The sequence below is a fragment of the Loxodonta africana genome, chromosome 12 (genome assembly GCF_030014295.1).
Source record: "Loxodonta africana isolate mLoxAfr1 chromosome 12, mLoxAfr1.hap2, whole genome shotgun sequence".
Lineage (NCBI taxonomy): Eukaryota > Metazoa > Chordata > Mammalia > Proboscidea > Elephantidae > Loxodonta > Loxodonta africana.
In genome coordinates this window covers 2,398,634-2,423,125 of record NC_087353.1, presented here as the reverse complement: position 1 = coordinate 2,423,125, position 24,492 = coordinate 2,398,634, and the positions used below count along the sequence as shown (strand labels likewise).

The 24,492-nt window shown below is 36.9% G+C and overlaps 1 protein-coding gene across 1 annotated transcript in view; it reads right to left on the bottom strand.

Moving 5' to 3' along the window:
- Nucleotides 1–24,492, bottom strand: part of CSMD1 (CUB and Sushi multiple domains 1) — a 1,768,974-nt gene that overhangs the window by 1,684,608 nt on the left and 59,874 nt on the right. Inside the window, exon 2 of the mRNA XM_064294928.1 lies at nt 7,203–7,419. Within this exon, the coding sequence (XP_064150998.1) occupies nt 7,203–7,419 (217 nt within the window). The remainder of the gene's footprint in view (nt 1–7,202; nt 7,420–24,492) is intronic.

The following is a 24,492-nucleotide window of genomic DNA, read 5'->3' as shown; positions in this document are numbered from 1 at the left end:
TATGCCCACAAACTTTGAAGCTGTGAGTCTATTTCTGAATTCTGTTACAGTTAATATTTCAGGTTATGAGATCTAAGTAAGGAGAAACATTTAAGTCAGAAGAAATTTGAGGAGTGAAAAGAGGTTCCAATGTTTCTGCTCCTAGAAGGAGAGGGAGAACCAATGAGTGGGCAGGAAAGAACACGAGTGAATTTGAAATTATTTTCTAAATGTAAAGGCTTTGGCTGTAAGTACTCTTAATTGCGTATGTAATTATTATTTAAAATACTAATGGCTGGGTAAGTGCTCAAACTTACAATATTTCTAAAAAATAAAATTACTCCAGCATTTCAGCAACATTTCAAAAATTGAAAACGAAGCTTCTAAATGTTTTTCTTTTTGACTATTATTTTTTTTTAGTACATTAGGTACAAAACAGGTGCCTCATGTTTATATGCAAAGACATGGTTAAGTGTGTTTACTATCATAAAACAAAGAATTACTTCATGTTCTGAGTAAGAACCTATTTCTTCTTAAAATTGTATTAATTAATAGTGTAACTATCATGTCTTTGTCTAGAGCACTCATTCCTCTTACAAGTGGTTTTAAAAAAATGTACGTAATCTACTCAATTAAAATTTACCTGTTTACTGTATTCTAACTGCTCAAATACTGTGGAGGAAAGAAAGATAAACAAGCATAGGCTTTGCCCTCAAAATCCTTAAAGCAAATTATAAAAAAAAAAAAAACCAAACCCAGTGCCGTTGAGTCAATTCTGACTCATAGCAACCCTATAGGACAGAGTAGAACTGCTCCATAGAGTTTCCAAGGAGCACCTGGTGGATTCGAACTGCTGACCGTTTGGTTAGCAGCCGTAGCACTTAACCACTACGCCACCAGTGTTTAAAACTCAATCTTATAAATCATTCAACTGCAAAAACTGGTCATCCACATAAAGCTCATTTAAAATCCTGGAAATTCTAGGAAATATGATTATTTATATTTTATTGCTTATTAATATGGATAGTTTCCCAGTGAGTCATTTTAACAAGAGTATTTTTAAAGATTCACTGCCATGAAGAAATTTTTAAAAGTCAATTACTATCTTTCTGACTTTTTGACACATTCTTAATGTTTCTTTTCCCAGAAACCAAGGACAAAAAAAAAAAAAATTCCTTTTGAGAGGGAATGTAAAAATTATACGATGAAATTTGATTATGACTAATACTGTGAAAATGTACTTACTTGCTGACTGATCTCAGGTTGCACCTCTCATTTCCAATCACTTCAGCTAGTAAGGCAACACCTCAGGATAGGTCTTACTGTCTCTACCCTGACGTCATATAGCAGTTTCTCAGTCTTAGCTAGCTCCATTTCACCTGTTCGGCTCAAGTCTTTGGATAGAAAAGATATGTAGATAGATCAAACCAAAACCAAACCCATTGCCGTCAAGTCGATTCCAACTCATAGCAACCCTATAGGACGAAGTAGAACTGCCCCGTAGAGCTTCCGAGGAGCACCTCGCAGATTCGAATTGCCAACCTCTTGGTTAACAGCTGTAGCACTGAACCACTACACCACCAGAGTTTCCATGTAGATAGTTATAAATGAACCACTATACCACCAGAGTTTCCATGTAGATAGTTATAGGCATGTAAATATAAATGACACAGTCCTTGGGTGGTGCAAAGGGCTGGGTTCCTAACCAAAAGGTTGGAGGTTCTAGTTCACCCAGAGGAGCTTCAGAAAAAAGACTTGATGGTCTACTTCCTAAAAATCAGCCAAGCCACTGAAGGCCCTAGGGAACACAGCTCTACTCTGACATACAATGAGTTACCAAGAGCCCACTGTCTCGACAGCAATTGGTGGGTTGTCGGTTATAGATGATATAGACATTGCTATAAATTAGGGCTTTTCATGGGTGACAAATTCACCTACAGAAAAGTATAGGTTTATCTGAAAGGACCAAACACCTCCACTGATGTGCTCTGCTCTTTGGTGTTCCTCCCTAAGGTATAATAATCCATTAGGTGAGATTCCCAAACGTTGATATGGCTACTGCGATTTGACAGCCCAAGTGGCTGTCCGCTAAAACCTCACTGATGTGCACTATTTTCTCTTTTATTGCTTTCTCACTCAGGCTGCCAAGGCCTGCTCTTCTGGAACCTTCCCTCTTCCTGATCTGGCCTGATCCTGTTGGACATTCTTTTAAGTTTCTGACCATGTGGCTGGTCAAATATGGTGAGATGTTAAGGTTTGTGTTTGGTGTTAGTATGAGGCTTGAGTCCCCATAGAAACTGTTATTCTAACCCATGCTTTACCCTACATATATTGGAGAGTCTTAACTGGGGTGTTACTCATCAGCCACGCTAAAAATAAAACGATACTTTGATTTTTATGTGACTGTGTTTCTGTAAGGGCTCCCTCAGGACCTCATATAGGCTGTGGGGGACAGTAAGACAGAATTTAGGCACCATACCTTCCTAATCCTTAAAGTTTTCAATTTCTAAACAACACCAAATATATTTAATATAGGTATCCTATTATTTTAACACATTCAAACACATAATTACAGGTTAGAAAGGTGAGGAAAAACTATAATATTTTAACGATGCTACACTTAATTTTCTGATTTTAATGCTTTTTTTTATGTCACTCATCTCTACCCTGTACATCATCAACACTGCAGAAAATCTATGGCAATCTTCTATAAATTAGAGACAGAGAGTCAAGATAACTGCCAAGGTTATTTTCCTATGCCTTGTACTCTATGATAATCACAAAATAATATATACTGACTTTCTACATTTTCATGGTGTAATTTTCCTTTATAGGTTCTCATTTATTCACTTTGAGTCTTTAAGAGGATTTCTCCTGAAAATTTAATATTAAACTACTGTCACAGTTTCAAATTGATGTGAAGTTTAACCAGCTTCAATTATTTTCAGATTCTGGGACAAATAAAAGCTATTTCAAATTTAGAGAACATCTCAGGATAACAATCATTATGTTGGAAAAAAAAATAAAGTGGTCATTTAAAGGTGAAAGTTATATTAAGTAATGTTTGCTGTGTACATAGAAGTTAGTGATGATTGGCCCCTGAATTAGAAATGCTTTAATCAAAATAACCCAGCACAGATTTATTGACTCTGAATCACCACAGGAGGAAACATACTTTGACACATTATTGGCCTCAGAGACCATATGTTGTAGCTGACCAAAGATATAAAAATTCCAACCAGATACAACTTCAGAGCAGTTGTGATTTCAAAGGAATCTATGCTTCAAGGTGTGTGTGTCAAGTGCCGTAGGAGTGAAAAATAAAGTGGTTTGTTTGTTTTATTAACTTGGGGTGTACAGACAAGATTTTCTGAGTTAAATGTAATGTGAAATAGCCTTTGAAAGATGGGTAGCATGTAGAACAGCAAAGAGAGGTATGGGGAAGCAAAACAGTCTTCTTAGTGAGCTGAGATCAAGGAGTAATTCATAGATTCATTCAACTAGATAAGAAATCTTCCACAGGAAACAAATGGGAAAGATTGAAGGATAGAAGTGCAGTTTGGAGTCAGATAATAGAATCCCTTGAATATCAGCAAAATTTACTGGAAATGTTTATCTCGCAGACAATGTGGAATAGGGATTTAACATAGTAAGAATGCAGCAAATGTTTCAGGATTAAAGTGACATGACCCAAAAGGCAGGGATGTTATTGATCAGTCAGCATGTACTGGTCAGCTTATGATAGGGCAGGGGCCTTCACTGGAGCATTTACTACAGGAATGGAAACAAGGAATAGCTAATGGAAAAATGTTGGAGATAAAATTTTAGGATTGTACAACTAAGTGCTTAGAGCTACGACAAGATTGGAGAACCAAAAGAAGGTTCAAAGTCAATAAAGACCAGAGATTCAGAAATACTTGTTCTCCAGTAGCTCACAAAAATCAATACACATGTTTTTATTTCTATATAACTCAAAAGCTGGATTTCTAATTTTAATTTTGAGCCAAATCTTTTCTTTTGTGCTTAGCTTTAGAGAAATCTTAATTTGCCTCTTGATATTCACATATTAAATTTAATTTATTGATGTAGGACTAAGCATATGAATTTGTGTACGCATTTGTATATAGAAATAATCTAAGATGATAACATAAATTGCACGTTACATAATTTTTTTTAACTTTAAAGACTTTTTTTAATTTTTAATTTGGTAAGTAATATATTCCTAACTAAAGTTTGTTACAGTGTAAATATCCATAATTTTAAAGTCCCAATTCTATGTTTTGTTACTTGCTAGTTAAATCTGCATCTTAAGTCTATTTAGAAAACGTCTTATTGTGGTTAAACAAAATTCCTTATAATAAAATACTCAAGTTGCTTCCCACGACAGCCATTAATTCATTTTTTAGTCAGTGCACATTGTGAGCTACTAAAAACAGCTTTTGTACAACAGTAAAACAACGCTAGACCGTGACAGCTGAAGGTAATAACTTTCATGACAGAAAGTGGATGTGCAGCTCAGCACGTCAATCCTCTCACAACGGTGTCCTTCTTTTGGATCCTGAAGCTGCTTTAGGTGTTGTTAGTAAATTGTATTTGAGAAATAAACAACTGTTCCAAGATATAACAGGAAAACAAATAGCAATAAAGCTGCCTTCCCCCAAATTAACTAATATTTGATGCTATTTGTAATTACTTTCCCCATCAACTGATGCTGAAATGCTGGGTCCTTGACAATGTGTTTTCCCTAACAGTGCTCACATTTGTTTTCCACATTATTATTTTTCAAAATTTTATTTTAGTGAAGACCCATAGCTCTTAGTGGTCATTGGTGGAATTCTATTTATGGTATGTTTTGCCTCATCTTGGTGTGACACCTAGAAAAGTCAGTTTTGTCCCCCAAATAGCTACTGTATACCCATAGAACGTCCACTTAGGAAGGCTTTCTGGGTGGGGAGGTGGAAAGAAGAAGTATAAAATTTAATAGAGAAATGAAAGTATCATCCTGACCTTAAGGACTTCACATCCTATCATAAAGACTGCAAGAAACACGTAGTAATACAACATATTTGTTCTCTCCCACAAATGAAAAACTGTAGTTAACTGAGGAATTCATATGACCCCAAGTAGTCCCTTTTTTACCAGCATCTCCGGCTTTTTCTACTAAAAATATCTAAGTGAGTTAAATCACCATGGTGTTACACATAAAACTCACCAATGTTTGTTAAGCTCTCTGGGGTACAAGCATCAATTTATATATTAGTCCCTGGAACTTTTAAGCACAATGTAATGAATCAAATTGTTCTGACCTCAATTTTGCGAATGTTACAATAGTGAAATAGCAAAAATGTTATTTCCTAAGCTTTATATTTACTGACATATAAAATGACCATAATATCACCATAAGGAAAAAAAGGATAGTGAACTGTGTAAAGATGCATAGTTAATCTAATTAACATGCCATGGCACATTTCCTTTGTGTGATAGAATTATAGAAAATGGAAATGTTGACAGAAAGGAAAGAGAAGATTTTTTTTTTTTTTAAGAGCACATATTTACTAGTAATTTTTTAAGGAAAGAAAAAGGACCGCTTTTAACCAATAGTCACATGTGTTGTTATTTGAATAAACTGGAATTCTTAATTCCCCTTTTTGCCATAGCTCTTTGCAGTTTTTTTTTTTTCTTTGCAGTACCTATTACAATTCTTACTTTTCTCACAACATACTACTATTCCCTAGCAGTGCCAATAATTGGGAATTAAAAAAAAAAAAACTAGTAAATAACTAATATTTAGAAGAGCAAGAATGGGGATAAGAAATCTTGCATCTGCAAGGATTGTATGTATAGGTATCATGTATATATAGGACCATGGATGGTTCTACAAGGGAAAAGTTCACCTAACTGATGCAAAAAGAGAGAAAACAGCATGTAAGATATGACAGGCCAAATGGCAAAATGTTTCTAAAAACATGCAACAAATATTATAGATGACCCAAGCAATACTAGAAAGTTATATGTGAAAATGCCTAAAGTATTTAATATATTAATGTAATATATTAAATACTTAATATTCCGAGATATTAACTATATAATTAATAAATTAACTGTGATTAATATTTATTAATATATTAACTGGATGCACAAATTAAATAATGCATTTTTGTAGTTTTTTTCCTCATTCAACAAAATCATGAATATACGATTTTTGTGTGTACTAATTTTGACCTAAGCATCAATAACATTTTCTTGACATAAGCAACACAATTCCTTCTGCCTACTGTCAATTTTTCAACAAGATTCCATATATTGAACAAACTTAAACTCTAATGCAGAATTTTAAAACAGGAGAATAAAGGCTTTATTTGACATATGCAAATATATTTAAATATATGTGTCAATTTAAGAAATTCAAATATGTTTAAAGAGGATCTATCCTCTTTCTTTTGCCAGGAAAAAAGAAATCTGTCTGTCTATCTATCTATCTATCACCTATCTATCTATCTATCTATCTATCTATCTATCTGTCTATCTGTCTATCTGTCTATCTGTCTATCTGTCTATCTGTCTATCTGTCTATCTATCATCTATCTATCTATCTTCTGTCTATCTATCATCTATCTATCTATCTACATGTATTGGTGCTTTTTCTTGTTGATAAATCAAGGATATAAATTAATATAATCTCAGGAATTTTTTTTCTTCATGGTAAAAATCATAAATCAAAGAAAAAAACAATGAAGAGTTGAACATATCTTGATTTTGTAACCAAAAATCCTTCAAAGAGTACAATATTCCTCAGTGTTCTCACCACCACCCACTTGCTATATTCTTTTTATTGAAAGCATTCTCTACAATATAAAGTTTCCTTTTGTTGTCTTAATTGTACTCATGTACTTGTCTTTGTTCTTTTTTTCTCAAATCCACAGTTGCCTAAAAACAATGGTGTATTATAACTTTACGTAAATCACCTTGACAACACTGTTTTACAGATCTTGAATAATTTGATAGCTATAAATGAAATTAATAATTGCTTTCAATATAAAATTATGTTTTTCAGTATGGAAAAAGGTGCACAATTAGGCACAAATCTATTGTTTTTAATTTTTCTTTGTAATAAAATTTTATTTTCTAATAATTAAATTCATATATTAATTCCAATTAAATTTCAGAATTTGAGTACTCAAACCGTGCTATCTAATCTATAACATGAAGAAACGATACTTTACCTCACTTTTAAATTCCCTTGTTGGGGCTGTCCATCGTAAACTGATAAAATATCAAAATCTTCTTCAAGAGCAAAAGTATGAAAAGATAGCTGTATCCTATTGCGTTCTCCTGTGATAATAATCCAGGTGCAGTTAGCGTAGTTTGGATAGCCATGAGGAAATCCTGGGCTTTCGATGGTGCCATTTGGACCCTGTACTAAGCCTCCACAGTTTTGACCTAAAAAATAAAACACAAAAAATAACATTATTTTCGCTGTCTTAAAGAGATGAATTTTTATTTTCCAGCCATTTGACCGACTTTTACAGACTTATTTTGTAATTATTAGTGCACAAGTATTAATAAATTGCAAGTGTTTTCCAGTGCAGCAAGAGGAAGAGAATGACAAAAAGAAAAGAGGAAGAAGAAAGAAAATATACAATATTTGGGTCCTCATATTAGAAATTTTGAGAAAAAAAATTTTTTCTCTCATTTTTAATAAAGCTTTGTCAGTATCAGACCTCCGTATATCTGGAAACTGCACGTAAGTTCCTTGTTGGGGGAAACTAAATTTATAGACATAAAATAAACACATGCATACATGCATATATTAATATACCTAAATGACTATACTATATGACAATATGAATAGAGAAAACCATAGTCAATATGCAAATCTATTGATTTGTGCCTACACTGGCGAAAGTCCTACTACGTCAAAGAATAAAGCAAGACCACAAGAGTGTGTCTGGTTGTAAAGACTTCACCAGAAGAACCAAATGGTGCCTGGCTACCACCGATCACTGACCTGACAGGGACACAACAGAGAACAGGAGAAAAGTAGGGTGCAGAACTCAAATTCTAGTAAAAAGACCAGACTTAATGGTCTGACTGAGACTAGAGGAACCCCAGAAGACTTGCCCTTCAAACTCTCTTTTTAACCCAGAACTGAAACCATTCCCGAAGTCAACTCTTCAGACAAAGATTAGACTGGACTATAAGACATAAAATGACACTTGTGAAGAGGGTGCTTCTTAGTTCAAGTGGATACATGAGCCTAAATGGGCAACTCCTGTCCAGAGGTGAGATGAGAAGGCAGAAAGGGACGGGAGCTGGTTGAATGGAAATGGGAAGCCTGGGTGGAAAGGAGGAGTGTGCTGTCACATTATAGAGAGAGCAACTAGGGTTACGTAAAAATGTGTGTAAAAATTTTTGTATGAGAAACTAATATGAGCTGTAAATTTTTACTTAAAGCACAATTAAAAAAAAAAAAAAAAGTATGTCTGGTTGAAAACAAAAAGCCTTAAACAAGAGTAGCTAAACAATGCTCAAATTGAACAACCTGCAAAATGAGAAACATTCCCACTGTCACTCACAGTCTTCCTATATAGATAAAAAAAACAAACAAAACCAAACCCAGTGCCGTTGAGTCAATTCCGACTCATAGCGACCCTATAGGATAGAGTAGAACTGCCCCATAGAGTTTCCAAGGAGTGCCTGGAGGATTTGAACTACCGACCCTTTGGTTAGCAGCCGTAGCATCTATATAGGGTTTCCTCCTATATAGATTAAAAAAAAAAAAAAAAAATTTTTTTTTTTTTTTAGATAGGTAGGATTTAATGAATGTTGGAGAAGGTAGAAGGTGTATCGAAATGATGGGAAAAGTTAAAGAAAAGGCTTAGAGTTAAAAATAGACAAGAAGTGTTTTAATGTTCCCTGAGCAGGTATGGGCTTGCAGGAGATCCCACTTTTTACTCCTGTCATCATAACTTCCCTTAGACAGGTGAGATTTAGATACTTCTCAGCGTCAAAGACGTACATGAAAATTGGAAAAGGAAGGAGGGGGCAATGTAACTGGAGTCAAGCGGGACACAGGTCTTCCTGCTGACAGGCTCATCCTCAGCGTCCTGCAGTGAGGTAGGAGTAGCCAAACCTGAAAGAGGAATGAGCTCCTCCTCAGCAGTTAGGGCAGGGCCACAGGGAGGCCCAGGAAGGCGACAGATTCAGTCCTGTAGAGGAATAGGGTAAGGCTTTGGAGACAGTTCCAGGCAGTGACTGAAGTAACCCGATATGGGACACTCTGAAGCCACCTTCAGTCCCTGAGCAGAGTTATGGACGTGGGTGAGGCTGGAAAGTGAACTCAGAAGCGGGTTTCAGGCTTTCTCTCTGCTGCTAATACAAGCTTAAGATCTGGTGGTATGGATTTTAACATTGCCCTCTTCTGGCAATTTCCCGATTCCAAGGACAGTTAAAGAGACAGGTCCCTTCAGTAAATTGCTGGCCTTGGGATTCCTACAAAGATCTTCTGCCGAAAGGATAGATTTGGGAGTTTGGTAATGTCCACACACACCATCCCATCAATTCTATTCCTAGCGCTAGACAAACTCCAAAATCCCTTCCTTTCCACCTTTACTGAAATGTTTCCTTTCAGCCACCCTGAGTTCTTTATCCACCTACCTTTGTTCAGTCACCCCTGTTTATCTGCTTTGCGTGACTTGCTGTTAGATCCTTGTGGTTGTTTACGTATTATTTGCCCCGTTATCTCTAACAGCCTGCCTGTAATAGCCGTGCTTGAATCTACCAGAGTGAACGAAAAAAGAGTGGAGGCTGAACTCTGGACAGATAGGTGTTTGAATTGTCTTAATGAACACACTTTAATCATTTTAACTGTAAATATTACCATCAAGTGAGGGAATAAAGTAACTCCCACCAAATCATTCCAACATTTAATTTGAGGTTAGCTATTTAGTAGCTCCTGGAAACTGTTTGCAGTGTTTTTATTCCTCCTTAATCTGGCCATTTCCTACCAATATGTTTAAATGTTTTGACACTAAAAATATTAAGAAAGTTCTGTAGGAACGGGGCATATTCAGATAATTGCCTGTAGTTTAAGTGCTCGAATACAAGAATTATCCCAGCTTTTTTGTAGTTGTTGAGCTGCAAACAGAAAATTATTTCCAGCTACATTTTATACTTTTAAAAACATATTTCACAATAGTAGGTCTCAGTGAGCTCCAATTTTTCAAAGTAATATTACCAAATGCTTGTGGGAGTTTGCTAAATCTTAATAAAAAAGATTTAATGAAAGGGATTTATGAGTTTAAAACCAAAGAACTAATAAGAAATCTATTTTACACTAAATTTAAATCTAACAATAACACTGTAACAAGTAGGTATTAAAGCTGTGGGGTTTTGAAAGGTCTTTAAAGAAAATAGCTTTTCTGGTTTATCTAGCAATTCTTACTTCACAGTAAATCAAGAAAAAAAAAGTGAAGGCTTAAAATTATAAATTGGAGACAAGAAAAATAAATTCAACAGAAAATGTCAGCTAGAAAGTAGTTACTATTATAGGCCCATCATGGTGAACCAGATTATCAGATATTAAGATTTTTTTTCTGAGGAATAACATTTAGGCTGTATTTAGGGTACCAATTAGTACAGTACATTTTGCAGAGTGAGTCACATTTGTTCAGTATATAGACTTTTCCACACGCCTGTTAGAAACTGGAAATGGCTCAAAAGTTCTGAGACTAGTAATTCTCAATCTTGACTACACATTGCTTTCAAGCAGGAAGTTGTTAAAATATCTACACCAAAGTTAAATTTTGATTTTGTTGGTTTCAACCAAGAATATCCAAAACTATCTTAAATGAGAAGAATAAAACTGGAAGTCTTACCATGTCATGTGAAGCTACAGTAAATGAGATAGTGTTGAGTTGGTTCAATACTAGACAGTCAATGGAACAGAAAGGACACTTCAAAACCAAGCCCACACAATTATACACTTGGTTTATCATAAAAGGTATAGTGCAGAGTGGTAAAGAAAGAATGAATGGTCTCTTCAAGAAATGATGATGTGGCAATTGGGTATTCAATTGGGGGAAAAAAAAAAAACACTTGATTGCTATCCTACAATTCCAGATAAACTATAAACCTAAATGCAAAGCATTAAAAAAAAGTTTCCAGAAGAAAATAACAAAAATGTTTTCATAACCTCATGGTAAGCAAATATTTCTTATATAGCACAAAAAAAGTAAAAGTCATAAAAGGAAAGAGCAAAAACCAATCCAAAGAATAGAATATATCTGCAATACATATATTCAACAAATGACATATTTATACTATAACAAATAATTCTCAAAAATGAACAAGAAAAAGGCAACACAACAGAAAATAAAAATTATAGATGTTATAGGCAGTTGGAGATTCCTTTCCTACTTGGAGATGGATTTTTTTTTTTTTTAATTGTAAGGAGATAAATGAATTACCATTTAGCATCTCTAAATCAGCCCTGACCACTTTCTCCTGTGGGACAGGGCAACTGTGTGTTAAAGAAAAAAGTACCTGACTTCTCAGGCCTTTCTTAGTGCAAGAAAGAGCCTACCCTGCTTTACCCCAAGCAATGTGGGGTTTCCCTAGGGACAGGTCAATTTGCCAGCCATCCAGTCAATATCTCCTTGACTCATGAAAGTATTTCAACTTTTTCTTAAATCAAAACAAACAAAACCTCTACGTCAACAAAAAGAACATCAAAGAGGAAATAACCAAATCAATACCATTCACAGTAGCCCACAAGAAGATAAAATACTTAGGAATAAATCTTACCAAAGATGTAAAAGACCTATAGAAAGAAAACTGCAAAGTACTACTACAAGAAACTAAAAAGGACCTACTTAAGTGGAAAAACATAACTTGCTCATGGATAGGAAGACTTAACACAGTCAAAATGTCTATTCTACAAAAAGCCATCTACACATACAATGCACTTCCGATCCAAATTCCAATGTCATTTTTTTATGTGATGGAGAAACAAATCACCAACTTCATATGGAAGGGAAAGAAGCCTCGGATAAGCAAAGCACTACTGAAAAAGAAGAAGAAAGTGGGAGGCCTCACCCTACCTGATTTCAGAACCTATTATACAGCCACAGTAGTCAAAACAGCCTGGTACTGGTACAACAACAGGCACATAGACCAATGGAACAGAATTGAGAACCCAGATATAAATCCATCCACATATGAACAGCTGATATTTGACAAAGGCCCAGTGCCAGTTACTTGGGGAAAAGACAGTCTTTTTAACAAATGGTGCTGGCATAACTGGATATCCATTTGCAAAAAAATGAAACAGGACCCATACCTCACACCATGCACAAAAACTAACTCCAAGTGGATCAAAGACCTAAACATAAAGACTAAAATGATAAAGATCATGGAAGAAAAAATAGGGACAACATTAGGAGCCCTAATACAAGGCATAAACAGAATACAAAACATTACCAAAAATGATGAAGAGAAACCAGATAACTGGGAGCTCCTAAAAATCAAACACCTATGCTCATCTAAAGACTTCACCAAAAGAGTAAAAAGACCACCTACAGATTGGGAAAAATTTTCAGCTATGACATCTCCGACCAGCGCCTGATCTCTAAAATCTACATGATTCTGTTAAAACTCAACCACAAAAAGACAAACAACCCAATCAAGAAATGGGCAAAGGATATGAACACACAATTCACTAAAGAAGATATTCAGGCAGCTAACAGATACATGAGAAAATGCTCTCGATCATTAGCCATTAGAGAAATGCAAATTAAAACTATGATGAGATTCCATCTCACTCCAACAAGGCTGGCATTAATCCAAAAAACACAAAATAATAAATGTTGGAGAGGCTGTGGAGAGATTGGAACTCTTATACACTGCTGGTGGGAATGTAAAATGGTACAACCACTTTGGAAATCTATCTGGCGTTATCTTAAACAGTTAGAAATAGAACTACCATACAACCCAGAAATCCCACTCCTTGGAATATACCCTAGAGAAATAAGAGCCTTCACACAAACAGATACATGCACACCCATGTTTATTGCAGCTCTGTTTACAATAGCAAAAAGCTGGAAGTAACCAAGGTGTCCATCAATGGATGAATGGTTAAATAAATTGTGGTATATTCACACAATGGAATACTACACATCAATAAAGAACAGTAACGAATCTGTGAAACATTTCATAACATGGAGGAACCTGGAAGGCATTACGCTGAGTGAAATTAGTCAGAGGCAAAAGGACAAATATTGTATAAGACCACTATTATAAGATCTTGAGAAATAGTATAAACTGAGAAGAACACATACTTCTGTGGTTACGAAGGGGGGGGCGGAGAGGGTTTTTTACTGATTAGTTAGTAGATAAGAACTACTTTACGTGAAGGAAAGGACAATACTCAATACATGGAAGGTCAGCTCAAGTGGACTGGACCAAAAGCAAAGAAGTTTCCGGGATAAAATGAATGCTTCAAAGGTCAGCGGAGCAAGGGCGGGGGTTTGGGAACCATAGTTTAAGGGGACTTCTAAGTCAATTGGCAAAATAATTCTATTGTGAAAACATTCTGCATCCCACTTTGAAATGTGGCGTCTGGGGTCTTAAATGCTAACAAGCGGCCATCTAAGATGCATCAGTTGGTCTCAACCCACCTGGATCAAAGGAGAATGAAGAACACCAAGGTCACACGATAACTATGAGCCCAAGAGACAGAAAGGGCCACATGAACCAGAGACTTAAATCATCCTGAGACCAGAAGAACTAGCTGGTGCCCAGTCACAACCGATGACTGCCCTGACAGGGAGCACAACAGAGAACCCCTGAGGGAGCAGGAGAACAGTGGGATGCAGACCCCAAATTCTCACAAAAAGACCAGACTTAATGGTCTGACTGAGACTAGAGGAATCCCGGCAGCCATGGTCCCCAAACCTTCTGTTGGCCCAGGACAGGAACCATTCCTGAAGACAACTCATCAGACATGGAAGGGACTGGACAGTGGGTAGGAGAGAGATGCTGATGAAGAGTGAGCTATTTGTATCGGGTGGACACTTGAGACTGTGTTGGCATCTCCTGTCTGGAGGGGGGATGGGAGGGTAGAGAGGGTTGGAAGCTGGCAAAATTGTCACGAAAGGAGAGACTGGAAGGGCTGACTCATTGGGGGAGAGCAAGTGGGAGTATGGAGAAAGGTGTATATAAACTTATATGTGACAGACTGACTTGATTTGTAAACGTTCACTTGAAGCTCAATAAAAATTAAAAAAATAAAAACTACTATAAGCCACATGAAAACAATTTTTTTCTAAATAATATCACCACAATGGTATTGCCTGAAGTCCCTCAGGTTATGCAGTATCAATTCCAAACTTACACTACTGTTGAGGGAATCCTCTTAAATAACAATTACTGTATGGTTGTGGGTCTTAGTACCATTATGACGAATATAAAGGCCTCGTTTCCTAATGTAGTCACAAAAATGACTGATACAGTTTATAAGTAAACTAACCTTACTGTCCATATGGAGATGAATGGAAATAACATAAATTTATTATTTTCACTGATGCCAGCATTTAATTCAAGAATCATGTTAAAGTATATCAGAAATAAATATTGCTTCAGTGAAATACAGTACTTCTAACTGCATACAATGAAGTCATACATGAACACATATACACTATAGTATATGACATCTGTATAGATCTTAAGAGTTTACAATGTGCTATCAGATAAAAAAAAAAAGTCAGATAAAGATAGGCTGTGAGAATTGCCCATAGCTCCACAACCAGCAAATACCAACGCTGGAATTTTTAACTCAAACATCTCCCTTACATGGTCTTCCCTGGGTTCCTAAGCTCTAAGGGCTGTTTGCCTGCTACAGAATACTCTCAGATATTCTACATATGTTTTCCTTTTAATTGGTTTAAATCTAAGCTTTATTTAAACGTTCTCCCTAAATACAACTTTGAACAAGCAGATTATTATAGCTGGAAAGTATATGAGCTGGAAAGAATATGTAAATATGTTTTTTAACGGAGTAACTTTAAAAACTATAAGCCTGATGATACTTTAACATTAACTCAGTTTACATGTTCCTGAACGTGAATCTATTATAAAAACATTTGTAAATCATATTTCCTGAGGGCAATGAAGTATTCTGCAGAGTTTCGGTTATAATTTTAACCTTTTCATTAAAACTGTCTTTTTTTTTTTTTTTACAGGTGTTGAAAATGCAATGAATGTAAATAAATAATAAATAAAGTCTAATGTCCTTCAAGCTTTGGCACTGGAAGTTATCTTGGAAGTATACATACGTCATCAAAATGCATGTATACAAAAGTCCACATCACACAGAAACATACACATGCAATTATACATGCTGATAATTTTTTACTTCCTACAAGCCGAAGAAACTACTCTCAGAAAAACTGAACCCACGGCATAATTTTTAAAAACTGATATCTGAAACACAGAGCAGTTAAATTATACCCATGAAGCATCTGGTTCAAGCTGCATACATTAGTACACACTCATGGAGACATATCTTAGGTCATAACAGAATGTTAGGGATAGAGGACTTTAAGAGTTAATCTAGTATGAATTTCTGCCCACAGTGTCAGAGTTCTTGATATCATATTTAAATATAGGAAGGGTAACAGCAATCCTTTAAATGCTGTCTTGTAATTTTGGACTGGGGTAGAGTTTTCAAAATACATTTTGAGGCGTAATCTTACTGGGTCATCACAACAGTCCCACAGGCTGGTTTTGCAGACATGAAAACACTGGTGTAGTGCTGTGAAGTGAGTTGCCCATCATCTCCCAGGAATGAAACAGGGTCTTCTGTTCCCAAAGCATTATGGGTATTCCACCTTACCACAGCTGTGTCACAGTACATGGGCACATTGGAAAACGCAATATGTTATAGAATTCAAGTTTGCTTGTCAAATCTTGAGGTATATCACAATGATTAATTTTGATTACATAGTAAAATAGTGACTGTAGGGACTCGGGAATTCTAACTTCAAGTCTTCTTTCTTTCATACAGTAGATGCTCATTATAGAAAAAAATGGGAAGGCTAAGGTAGCATTTAGAATTATTACAACATTTACAATCTCATGACCAAAGATAATTACCACTATCACCTTATTGAACACTTTTCTAAACATTTCCAATAGAGACACATACGGCATTTGTCTTAGTGGTCTAGTGCTACTATAATAGAAATAACACAAGAAACAGAAATTTAGTCTCGCAGTTTAAGAGGCTAGAAGGTCGAATTCAGGGCATCAGCTTCAGAGGAAGGATTTCTCTCTATCGGTTCTGGGGAAAGGTCTTGTCATCAATCTTCCCCTGGTCTAGTTGTGTTTCATCACAGGGACCCTGGGTCCAAAGGATGTACTCGCTCCCAGCACTTCTTTCTTGGTGTTATGAGGTTCCCCTGTCTCTCTGCTCACTTCTCTCTTCTATATCTCAAAAGAGATTTATTCAAGATACAACCTAATCCTGACATTGAGTCCTGCCTCGTTAACATAACTGCCTCTAACCCTGTCTCATTAACAGCATACAGGTTAGGATCTACAATACTAGGATAATCTCATCAGATCATAAAATGGTGGACAACCACACAATACTGGGAATCATGGCCTCGTCAAACTGACACACATTTTTGGGGACACAATTCAATCCATGACAGCAGTGTATATTTGCCCATGCTACAGACTGAACAAGAGTTGGTAAGGACTGGATCTAAGGCTTGTCTTACTTTTGAAATACCTAGTTTGTCTCCGAGTGCTATTCTTTCTTCTGAGAAAGTACACAAGACCGCTGCTGCCTCAGCAAGGTGACTACAGGGGAAAAAGTCTGGAGTCCTGGTGAGCAGTTTAGTTTATGATCATCACACAGGAGTGTCACCCTTGGAATCTGTGGAACAATTTTCAGGTAGTCAGTGTTCTTCATACCCTATGGTAATTCCTAACTCTGAAAGTCAGCCTTGGAAAGACTCAACTGAGAAAACAGTATCATCCCTTGTCATTTCTGGGCTAAAATAATCTCTGCTCTTAATGTTCACTACACTTGATCTATATACCTATTACAAGCTCTTACTCTCTAGCGTATATTGCTACTTAGCACACACACCTTTTTATTTCCTAAAGTAAGATATTTGTTGAGATGATTCATCTTTGATTCATTCTAATTCATTGTAAGCATTTGATGAATGATTGCACATAAACAAATAGTTTCCTAGATTCCACATGCTATTGAAATTGCTCTGTGTCCTCAATTCTAGGCTTAAGCCACCTTTAAACAGTAAGAGAGTTGGGTATAACATTTAAAAACTCATGTGCTAAGCGCTCGGGATATATTGTTTTATTTAATTTGTACACCGTCTTCAAGGTAGAAGATAGCTTAATGGTTGTTTTCCTAAGTGCTATAGTATCTAAAGACTTATGATAAGGAAATGCCTTTGCCATAAGAAAAAAACCCTTTCTTAGAGCAAAAGTTGGCAACCTGGAATATTCTGACATGTAACTTGGTTCAGGGACACCAGGAAAATGTAGCCTATATTGTTAAGTATGTGAAGAAAGCCATGTAGGGAAGTAATACTCTGTACTTAATTCTATCAACACAGAAAGAAGTCGTAAGACAAATAGTTGAAGGAGCTGCAAAAGAATAGTCTAGAATATCTTCTGGATGAAAAGACCTGATAATCATATAGGTGTCTCCAACTACCTGGCCTGACCTCATTTGAAAGAGGAGCCAGATTTCTGCGTTCAAACAGAGTAGGAGCTGAAGGTGTACCATCATCTCAACCGCACCCCTTGGTGGAGACAGAGACCAAGACGACCTTTATGGTGTGTACCCTGTTTGCATCAAAGCCAAATCAGACTGACTGATTTTGAAAACACAATTCGGGGGAAAAAAAGAAACTTAAATATGTATTACACTTGGTGGTGGTGGCAGTGGCAGTCTTGTTTCCATTATGTGAAAATGACAATGTATGGTTTTACATCTTATGCAAATTACCATGCAAATTAAGTTTAATTACTTTTTACAAAGAGGTTTTTGACATTTGAAGTTCTACCTATTTTGAAATTTTTGTGATAATACTCTATTATACACCTGCAAGCTTGCTACATGACTTAAAATTGCCTGCTCCCACTAGACATAGCTATGTAATAACTCTCAAGTAGAAGAAAATGGTCCACTGTGATCCTTGTTGAATTTTTCAATTTCTTTAATGGCTAAGGGCTGTGACATACTTTAAAGCAGATTCAAAATTTCAAATATCAAGAGGCCTCAAATTTCATTGACGGAAGTAGAAGACTCTGTGATCAGATAAGTCCTTTTTGAAGCCGTAAACAAATCAAATATGCATTAGCCTGTGCTCCGCATTATCTTCTCCTGTTTCCTCTGTTATTTCAGGGTCTGCGTTATTTGGAAAATGATTAATTGTGGAAGGACTATGAGGTAAAACGCCGTTCCTAGGTCTTTGATTAAAGTGTTTCAAAATTAAAGTCTTCAGGCCTTTTCCAGGAGCTGTGCCTTGAAGGAAGTCTTAAAGGGATTGTATTTCTCTGTGCACCAAGGGCAGCCGAATATCAGCTACGGTAGCTTGACAGCCTTAGGGTACTTGGTCGAGCTTTAATCTGAAACACTTACGGGAGATTACTCAAGACATGAGCAAAGAAGAAAAGCAGAAAAGCCAGAGGCACATGAGCCTCGGAGAGAACCAAGGAATCCGTTTCCTCACTAATGAAGCCATGGCCTACCAGTCAGGCCACTTGGCCAGCCCTTCTGCTCCAAATGAACGGGGAATACCTGATTTCTATCGCTTATGAAGGAAAATTGGGTTTTCACTGAACTGGGTAGAAATAGTTTTGTTTTTTTTTTTTCATTAAATACAACTAAAGTTTGTTATTATAACCACATATAGGTTTGGTCTGCTTAGTTTTTTCCCTTTCTTGAACACATCGAGGTTGTTTACCTCAGGGGCTTTGCGCATGCTAATCCATCTGCCCTGAATGGCGTTCCCCCAAATATTTCCATATGTGTCTTCCCCTCATTCGGGTGGCAGTGCGAGTGGTTCTTTCCAGGCATTCATATCTCAGTTTGCAATTCTCCTCCACCATAACTCTCCATCTTATGTCCTGTTTTATTTCCTTGTAGCATTTACCACTTTGTGAAAATATTTGTTTACTAGTTTATTCATTTTCATGTCTATATAATTAATATGAAACGCTCCCAAGAGTAAGATGCTGTCTGCCTTGTTTATATCCTGTTGCTAGAATAGAGTCTGTCACTTAACATTTAATTATTGAAACGTGTAGGGGAGTTAGGGTAAATATGGGTGGGAGGTTATGGTATAAACTGGATCTATACACTTGCTCATGTGAAAAGAATCGGCAAAAATATAAAGCCCGGGTACTAGACGGAATTATATACATATACTCCAGCCAGGAGATTATCTAAAACATTCTGAATCAAGGTGTTATTATTCTAACTCCGAGAAGAGGGATTCTATAATGTCAATCCCATTTAACAGCTTAATTACCAACAGCTTCTTAAACTAACTCAAATGGTCCATGTTTTATCTGAAGCTAATATTGACCCTATGCAATCCTACTGTGTACACTGGTGTCTCTGCATTTTCCTTTTAGAAGGGGTCACCATTCAAAGCTGCAATGAGTCAGAATCTGGAAGCACATCGATATGATATCAGTGCTGTTTCCTGAGATATTGCACTGCAGGAAGGAGCTTTAGTTAACTCAGGTAGTGTAATATCCTCAGCTACTTAGAACATGTTGAATTAATGATAATAAAATCATTCAATGACTACCTCTCTGAAGAGACAAATTGGGAAGGGTGCTGCATGATGTAGGGCTGAAAATTACTGGGCTTTGAAGCCAATAAAATTAAGCTGTGCTTGGTATCCAGCCTAGGAAATTGGGCATTGAACAAATCACCTAATCTTTATTAGCCTAAGTTTCCTCAGATGTGAAATGAGAATAAAACCCATTTTGCAAGGTTTTTGTAGTGCTTAGAGATAAAATCAGTTGCTGTCAACTCATGGTGACCCCACGTGTGTCAGATTAGAACCATGCTCCATAGAGTTTTCCACAGCTGATTTTTCAGCAGATCACCAGGCCTTTCTTCCAAGGTGTCTCTGGGTGGACTCCAACCTCTACCACCTAGGGACTTTGATTAGTGATGAAGCACCTTGATATGGACATAAGGGTAGCTGGAAATGAAAATGTCTACTGTAATTTAAAAAAGACAGTTCACTGGAGAGCCTTCTGGTTATAACTGTATGTGTAAAATAAGGGGCGAACACACGCTTTACCTGGCTCTGTCCCACTCGTCCTTCAGAGCTCCGGTAGACATCACTTCCTAGAGGATGCTCTGTGGACACCCTGTGCCTGCCTGGCAGGGTTGTCCATCCTCCCCTCACCTCATAGTGCAGCACTTAAAATAATAGGATTGTGACTGCCAAATTATTTGACATTAGATGTAGATTTTGAACGATGAAGTTGGTTATATCACTAAGCAAATCTAAACAAAGCAAATGATCCAAGTCCTACTTTATCCATGGTTCCCAGGTCCCATATTGGTGCTTTTTAAATAGATGACATTTTGCTTTAAACAAAGTTACCATCTAAATCTGAGCCTCTACTTTCAGGGACTTCAAATCAACATTTCCATATTGCAAGTTATTCTGAGGTCAACTTCTATACTGCAAGGCATATGCTATAACCCAGCAATTAAAATAAATTCATCCCTCTAGAGACTGTAGAACTAAAGTTCTTAATTGTATGTTAGTTATTTATCTTTTAATTGAATTCCCAGTGATGAAACACCCCATTACAAATCAGTAGGGTTGAGTTGTTCCAAAAACTTGAAATAAAGTCATTTCATACCCCTCCTTTAATGCAGAGGAGATCAAAAGAATTATAAACCACTCTTCATACAATTCTCCAGGAAATGGTGGTGGTAAAATGTAGAAAAAAGTTTCCCTCAAGAGCATTTTTAATCCAAGATTTGAATTGATATAGTTTAGTCTTGATGCTACACAATCAATTCAATGTTACTTGCTAAGACAGGTAAAAATAAAATTACCAGCTGACACTCTCATGAGTGCTCCAAGTCCCTGTCAGCAATGGCGTCAGCAATGGAGTCTACCCGTCCCCTGTATTAAGTTTTTTTACAGGTGGATTTGTGCCACAGTTTCATCCCCTTCCTTTTTTCCCTCAAGAGTAAAGAACGGCTTCTTGATCAGCAAGACATATATTAAAGTTTTAGTATTATGTTATATTTTTTTTTTTTTTAATTTTTATTAAGCTTCAAGTGAACATTTACCATTCCAATCAGTCTGTCACATGTAGGTTTACATACATCTTACTCCCTTCTCCCACTTGCTCTCCCCCTATTGAGTCAGCCCTTACAGTCTCTCGTTTCGTGCCAATTTTACCTTCTTCCATCTCTCTCTATCTTCCCATCCCCCCTCCAGTCAAGAGTTGCCAACACACTCTCCCGTGTCCACCTGATTTAATTAGCTCGCTCTTCATCAGTATCTCTCTCCCCCCCACTGACCAGTCCTTTTCATGCCTGATGATTTGTCTTCGGGGTTGGTTCCTGTCCTGTGCCATCAGAAGTTCTGGGGAGCATTGTCTCTGGGATTCCTCTAGTCGCAATCATACCATTAGGTGTGGTCTTTTAATGAGAATTTGGGGTCTGTATCCCATTGGTCTCCTGCTCCCTCAGGAGTTGTCTCTTGTGCTCCCTGACAGGGCAGACATCGATTGTGGCCGGGCACCAACTTGTTCTTCTGGTCTCAGGATATTGTAGGTCTCTGGTTCAAGTGGCCCTTTCTGTCTCTTGGGTTCTTAGTTGTCGTGTGACCTTGGTGTTCTTCCTTTGCCTTTGCTCCCGGTGGGTTGAGACCAATTAATGTATTTTAGATGGCTGCTTGTTGGCATTTAGGACCCCAGGTGCCACAATTCAAAGTGGGATGCAGAGTGTTTTCATAATAGAATTGTTTTGCCCATTGATTTAGAAGTCCTCTCAAACCAAGTTCCCCAGACCCCAGCCCCTGCTTCGCTATCCTTTGAAGCTTTCATTTTATCTCGGAAACCTCTTTACTTTTAATCCTGTCCAATTAGGCTGACCTTCCTTGTTTTGAGTGTTGTCTTTCCCTTCACCCAAAGCAGTTCCCATCTACAGATTGATCAATAAAAAGCCCTCTCCCTCCCTCCCTCCCTCCCTCCCCCCTTTGTAACCACAAAAGTATGTGTTCTTTTCCGTTTTTTCTATTCCTCAAGATCTTATAATAGTGGTCTTATACAATATTTGTCCTTTTGCAACTGACTCATTTCGCTCAGCATAATGCCTTCCAGATTCCTCCATGTTATGAAATGTTTCAGAGATTCGTCACTGTTCTTTATCGATGTGTAGTATTCCATTGTGTGAATATACCACAATTTATTTACCCATTCGTCCGTTGATGGACATCTTGGTTGCTTCCAGCTTTTTGCTATTGTAAACAGAGCTGCAATAAACATGGGTGTGCATATATCTGTTTGTGTGAAGGGTCTTGTATTTTTAGGGTATATTCCGAGGAGTGGGATTTCTGGTTTGTATGGTAGTTCTATTTCTAACTGTTTAAGATAACGCCAGATGGATTTCCACAGTGGTTGTACCATTTTACAATCCCACCAGCAGTGTATGAGAGTTCCAGTCTCTCCGCAGCCTCTCCAACATTTATTATTTTGTGATTTTTGAATTAATGCCAGTCTAGTTGGTGTCAGATGGAATCTCATCGTAGTTTTAATTTGCATTTCTCTAATGACTAATGATCGAGAGCATTTTCTCATGTATCTGTTGGCTGCCTGAATATCTTCTTTAGTGAAATGTGTGTTCATATCCTTTGCCCACTTCTTGATTGGGTTGTTTGTCTTTTTGTGGTTGAGTTTTGACAGAATCATGTAGATTTTAGAGATCAGGCGCTGGTCTGAGATGTCATAGCTGAATATTCTTTCCCAGTCTGTAGGTGGTCTTTTTACTCTTTTGGTGAAGTCTTTAGATGAGCATAGGTGTTTGATTTTTAGAAGCTCCCAGTTATCGGGTTTCTCTTCATCATTTTTGGTAATGTTTTGTATTCTGTTTATGCCCTGTATTAGGGCTCCTAGGGTAGATCCTATTTTTTCTTCCAAGATTTTTATCGTTTTAGTCTTTATGTTTAGGTCTTTGATCCACTTGGAGTTAGTTTTTGTGCATGGTGTGAGGTATGGGTCCTGTTTCATTCTTTTGCAAATGGATATCCAGGTATGCCAGCACCATTTGTTAAAAAGACTATTATTTCCCCAATTGACTGACACTGGTCCTTTGTCAAATATCAGCTGCTCATACGTGGATGGATTTATATCTGGATTCTCAATTCTGTTCCATTGGTCTATGTGCCTGTTGTTGTACCAGTACCAGGCTGTTTTGACTACTGTAGCTATATAATAGGTTCTGAAATCAGGTAGGGTGAGGCCTCCCACTTTCTTCTTCTTTTTCAGTAATGTTTTGCTTATCCGGGGGTTCTTTCCTTTCCATATGAAGTTAGTGATTTGTTTCTCTATTCCCTTAAAGTATGACATTGGTATTTGGATTGGAAGTGCGTTGTATGTATAAATGGCTTTTGGTAGAACAGACATTTTTACTATGTTGAGTCTTCCTATCCATGAGCAGGGTATGTTTTTCCATTTAAGCGTGTCCTTTTGAATTTCTTGTAGCAGAGTTTTATAGTTTTCTTTGTATAGGTCTTTTACTTCCTTGGTAAGATTTATTCCTAAGTATTTTATCTTCTTGGGGGCTACTGTGAATGGTATTGATTTGGTTATTTCCTCTTCGGTGTTCTTTTTGTTGATGTAGAGGAATCCAAGTGATTTTTGTATGTTTATTTTATATCCTGAGACTCTTCCAAACTCTTCTATTAGTTTCAGTAGTTTTCTGGAGGATTTCTTAGGGTTTTCCATGTATACGATCATGTCATCTGCAAATAGTGATAGCTTTACTTCCTCCTTACCAATCTGAATACCCTTTATTTCTTTGTCTAGCCTAATTGCCCTGGCTAGGACTTCAAGTACGATGTTGAATAAGAGCGGTGATAAAGGGCATCCTTGTCTGGTTCCCGTTCTCAAGGGAAATGCTTTCAGGTTCTCTCCATTTAGAGTGATATTGGCCGTTGGCTTTGCATATATGCCCTTTATTATGTTGAGGAATTTTCCTTCAATTCCTATTTTGGTGAGAGTTTTTATCATAAATGGGTGTTGGACTTTGTCAAATGCCTTTTCTGCATCAATTGATAAGATCATGTGGTTTTTGTCTTTTGTTTTATTTATGTGATGGATTACATTAATGGTTTTTCTGATATTAAACCAGCCTTGCATACCTGGTATAAATCCCACTTGATCAGGGTGAATTATTTTTTTGATGTGTTGTTGGATTCTATTGGC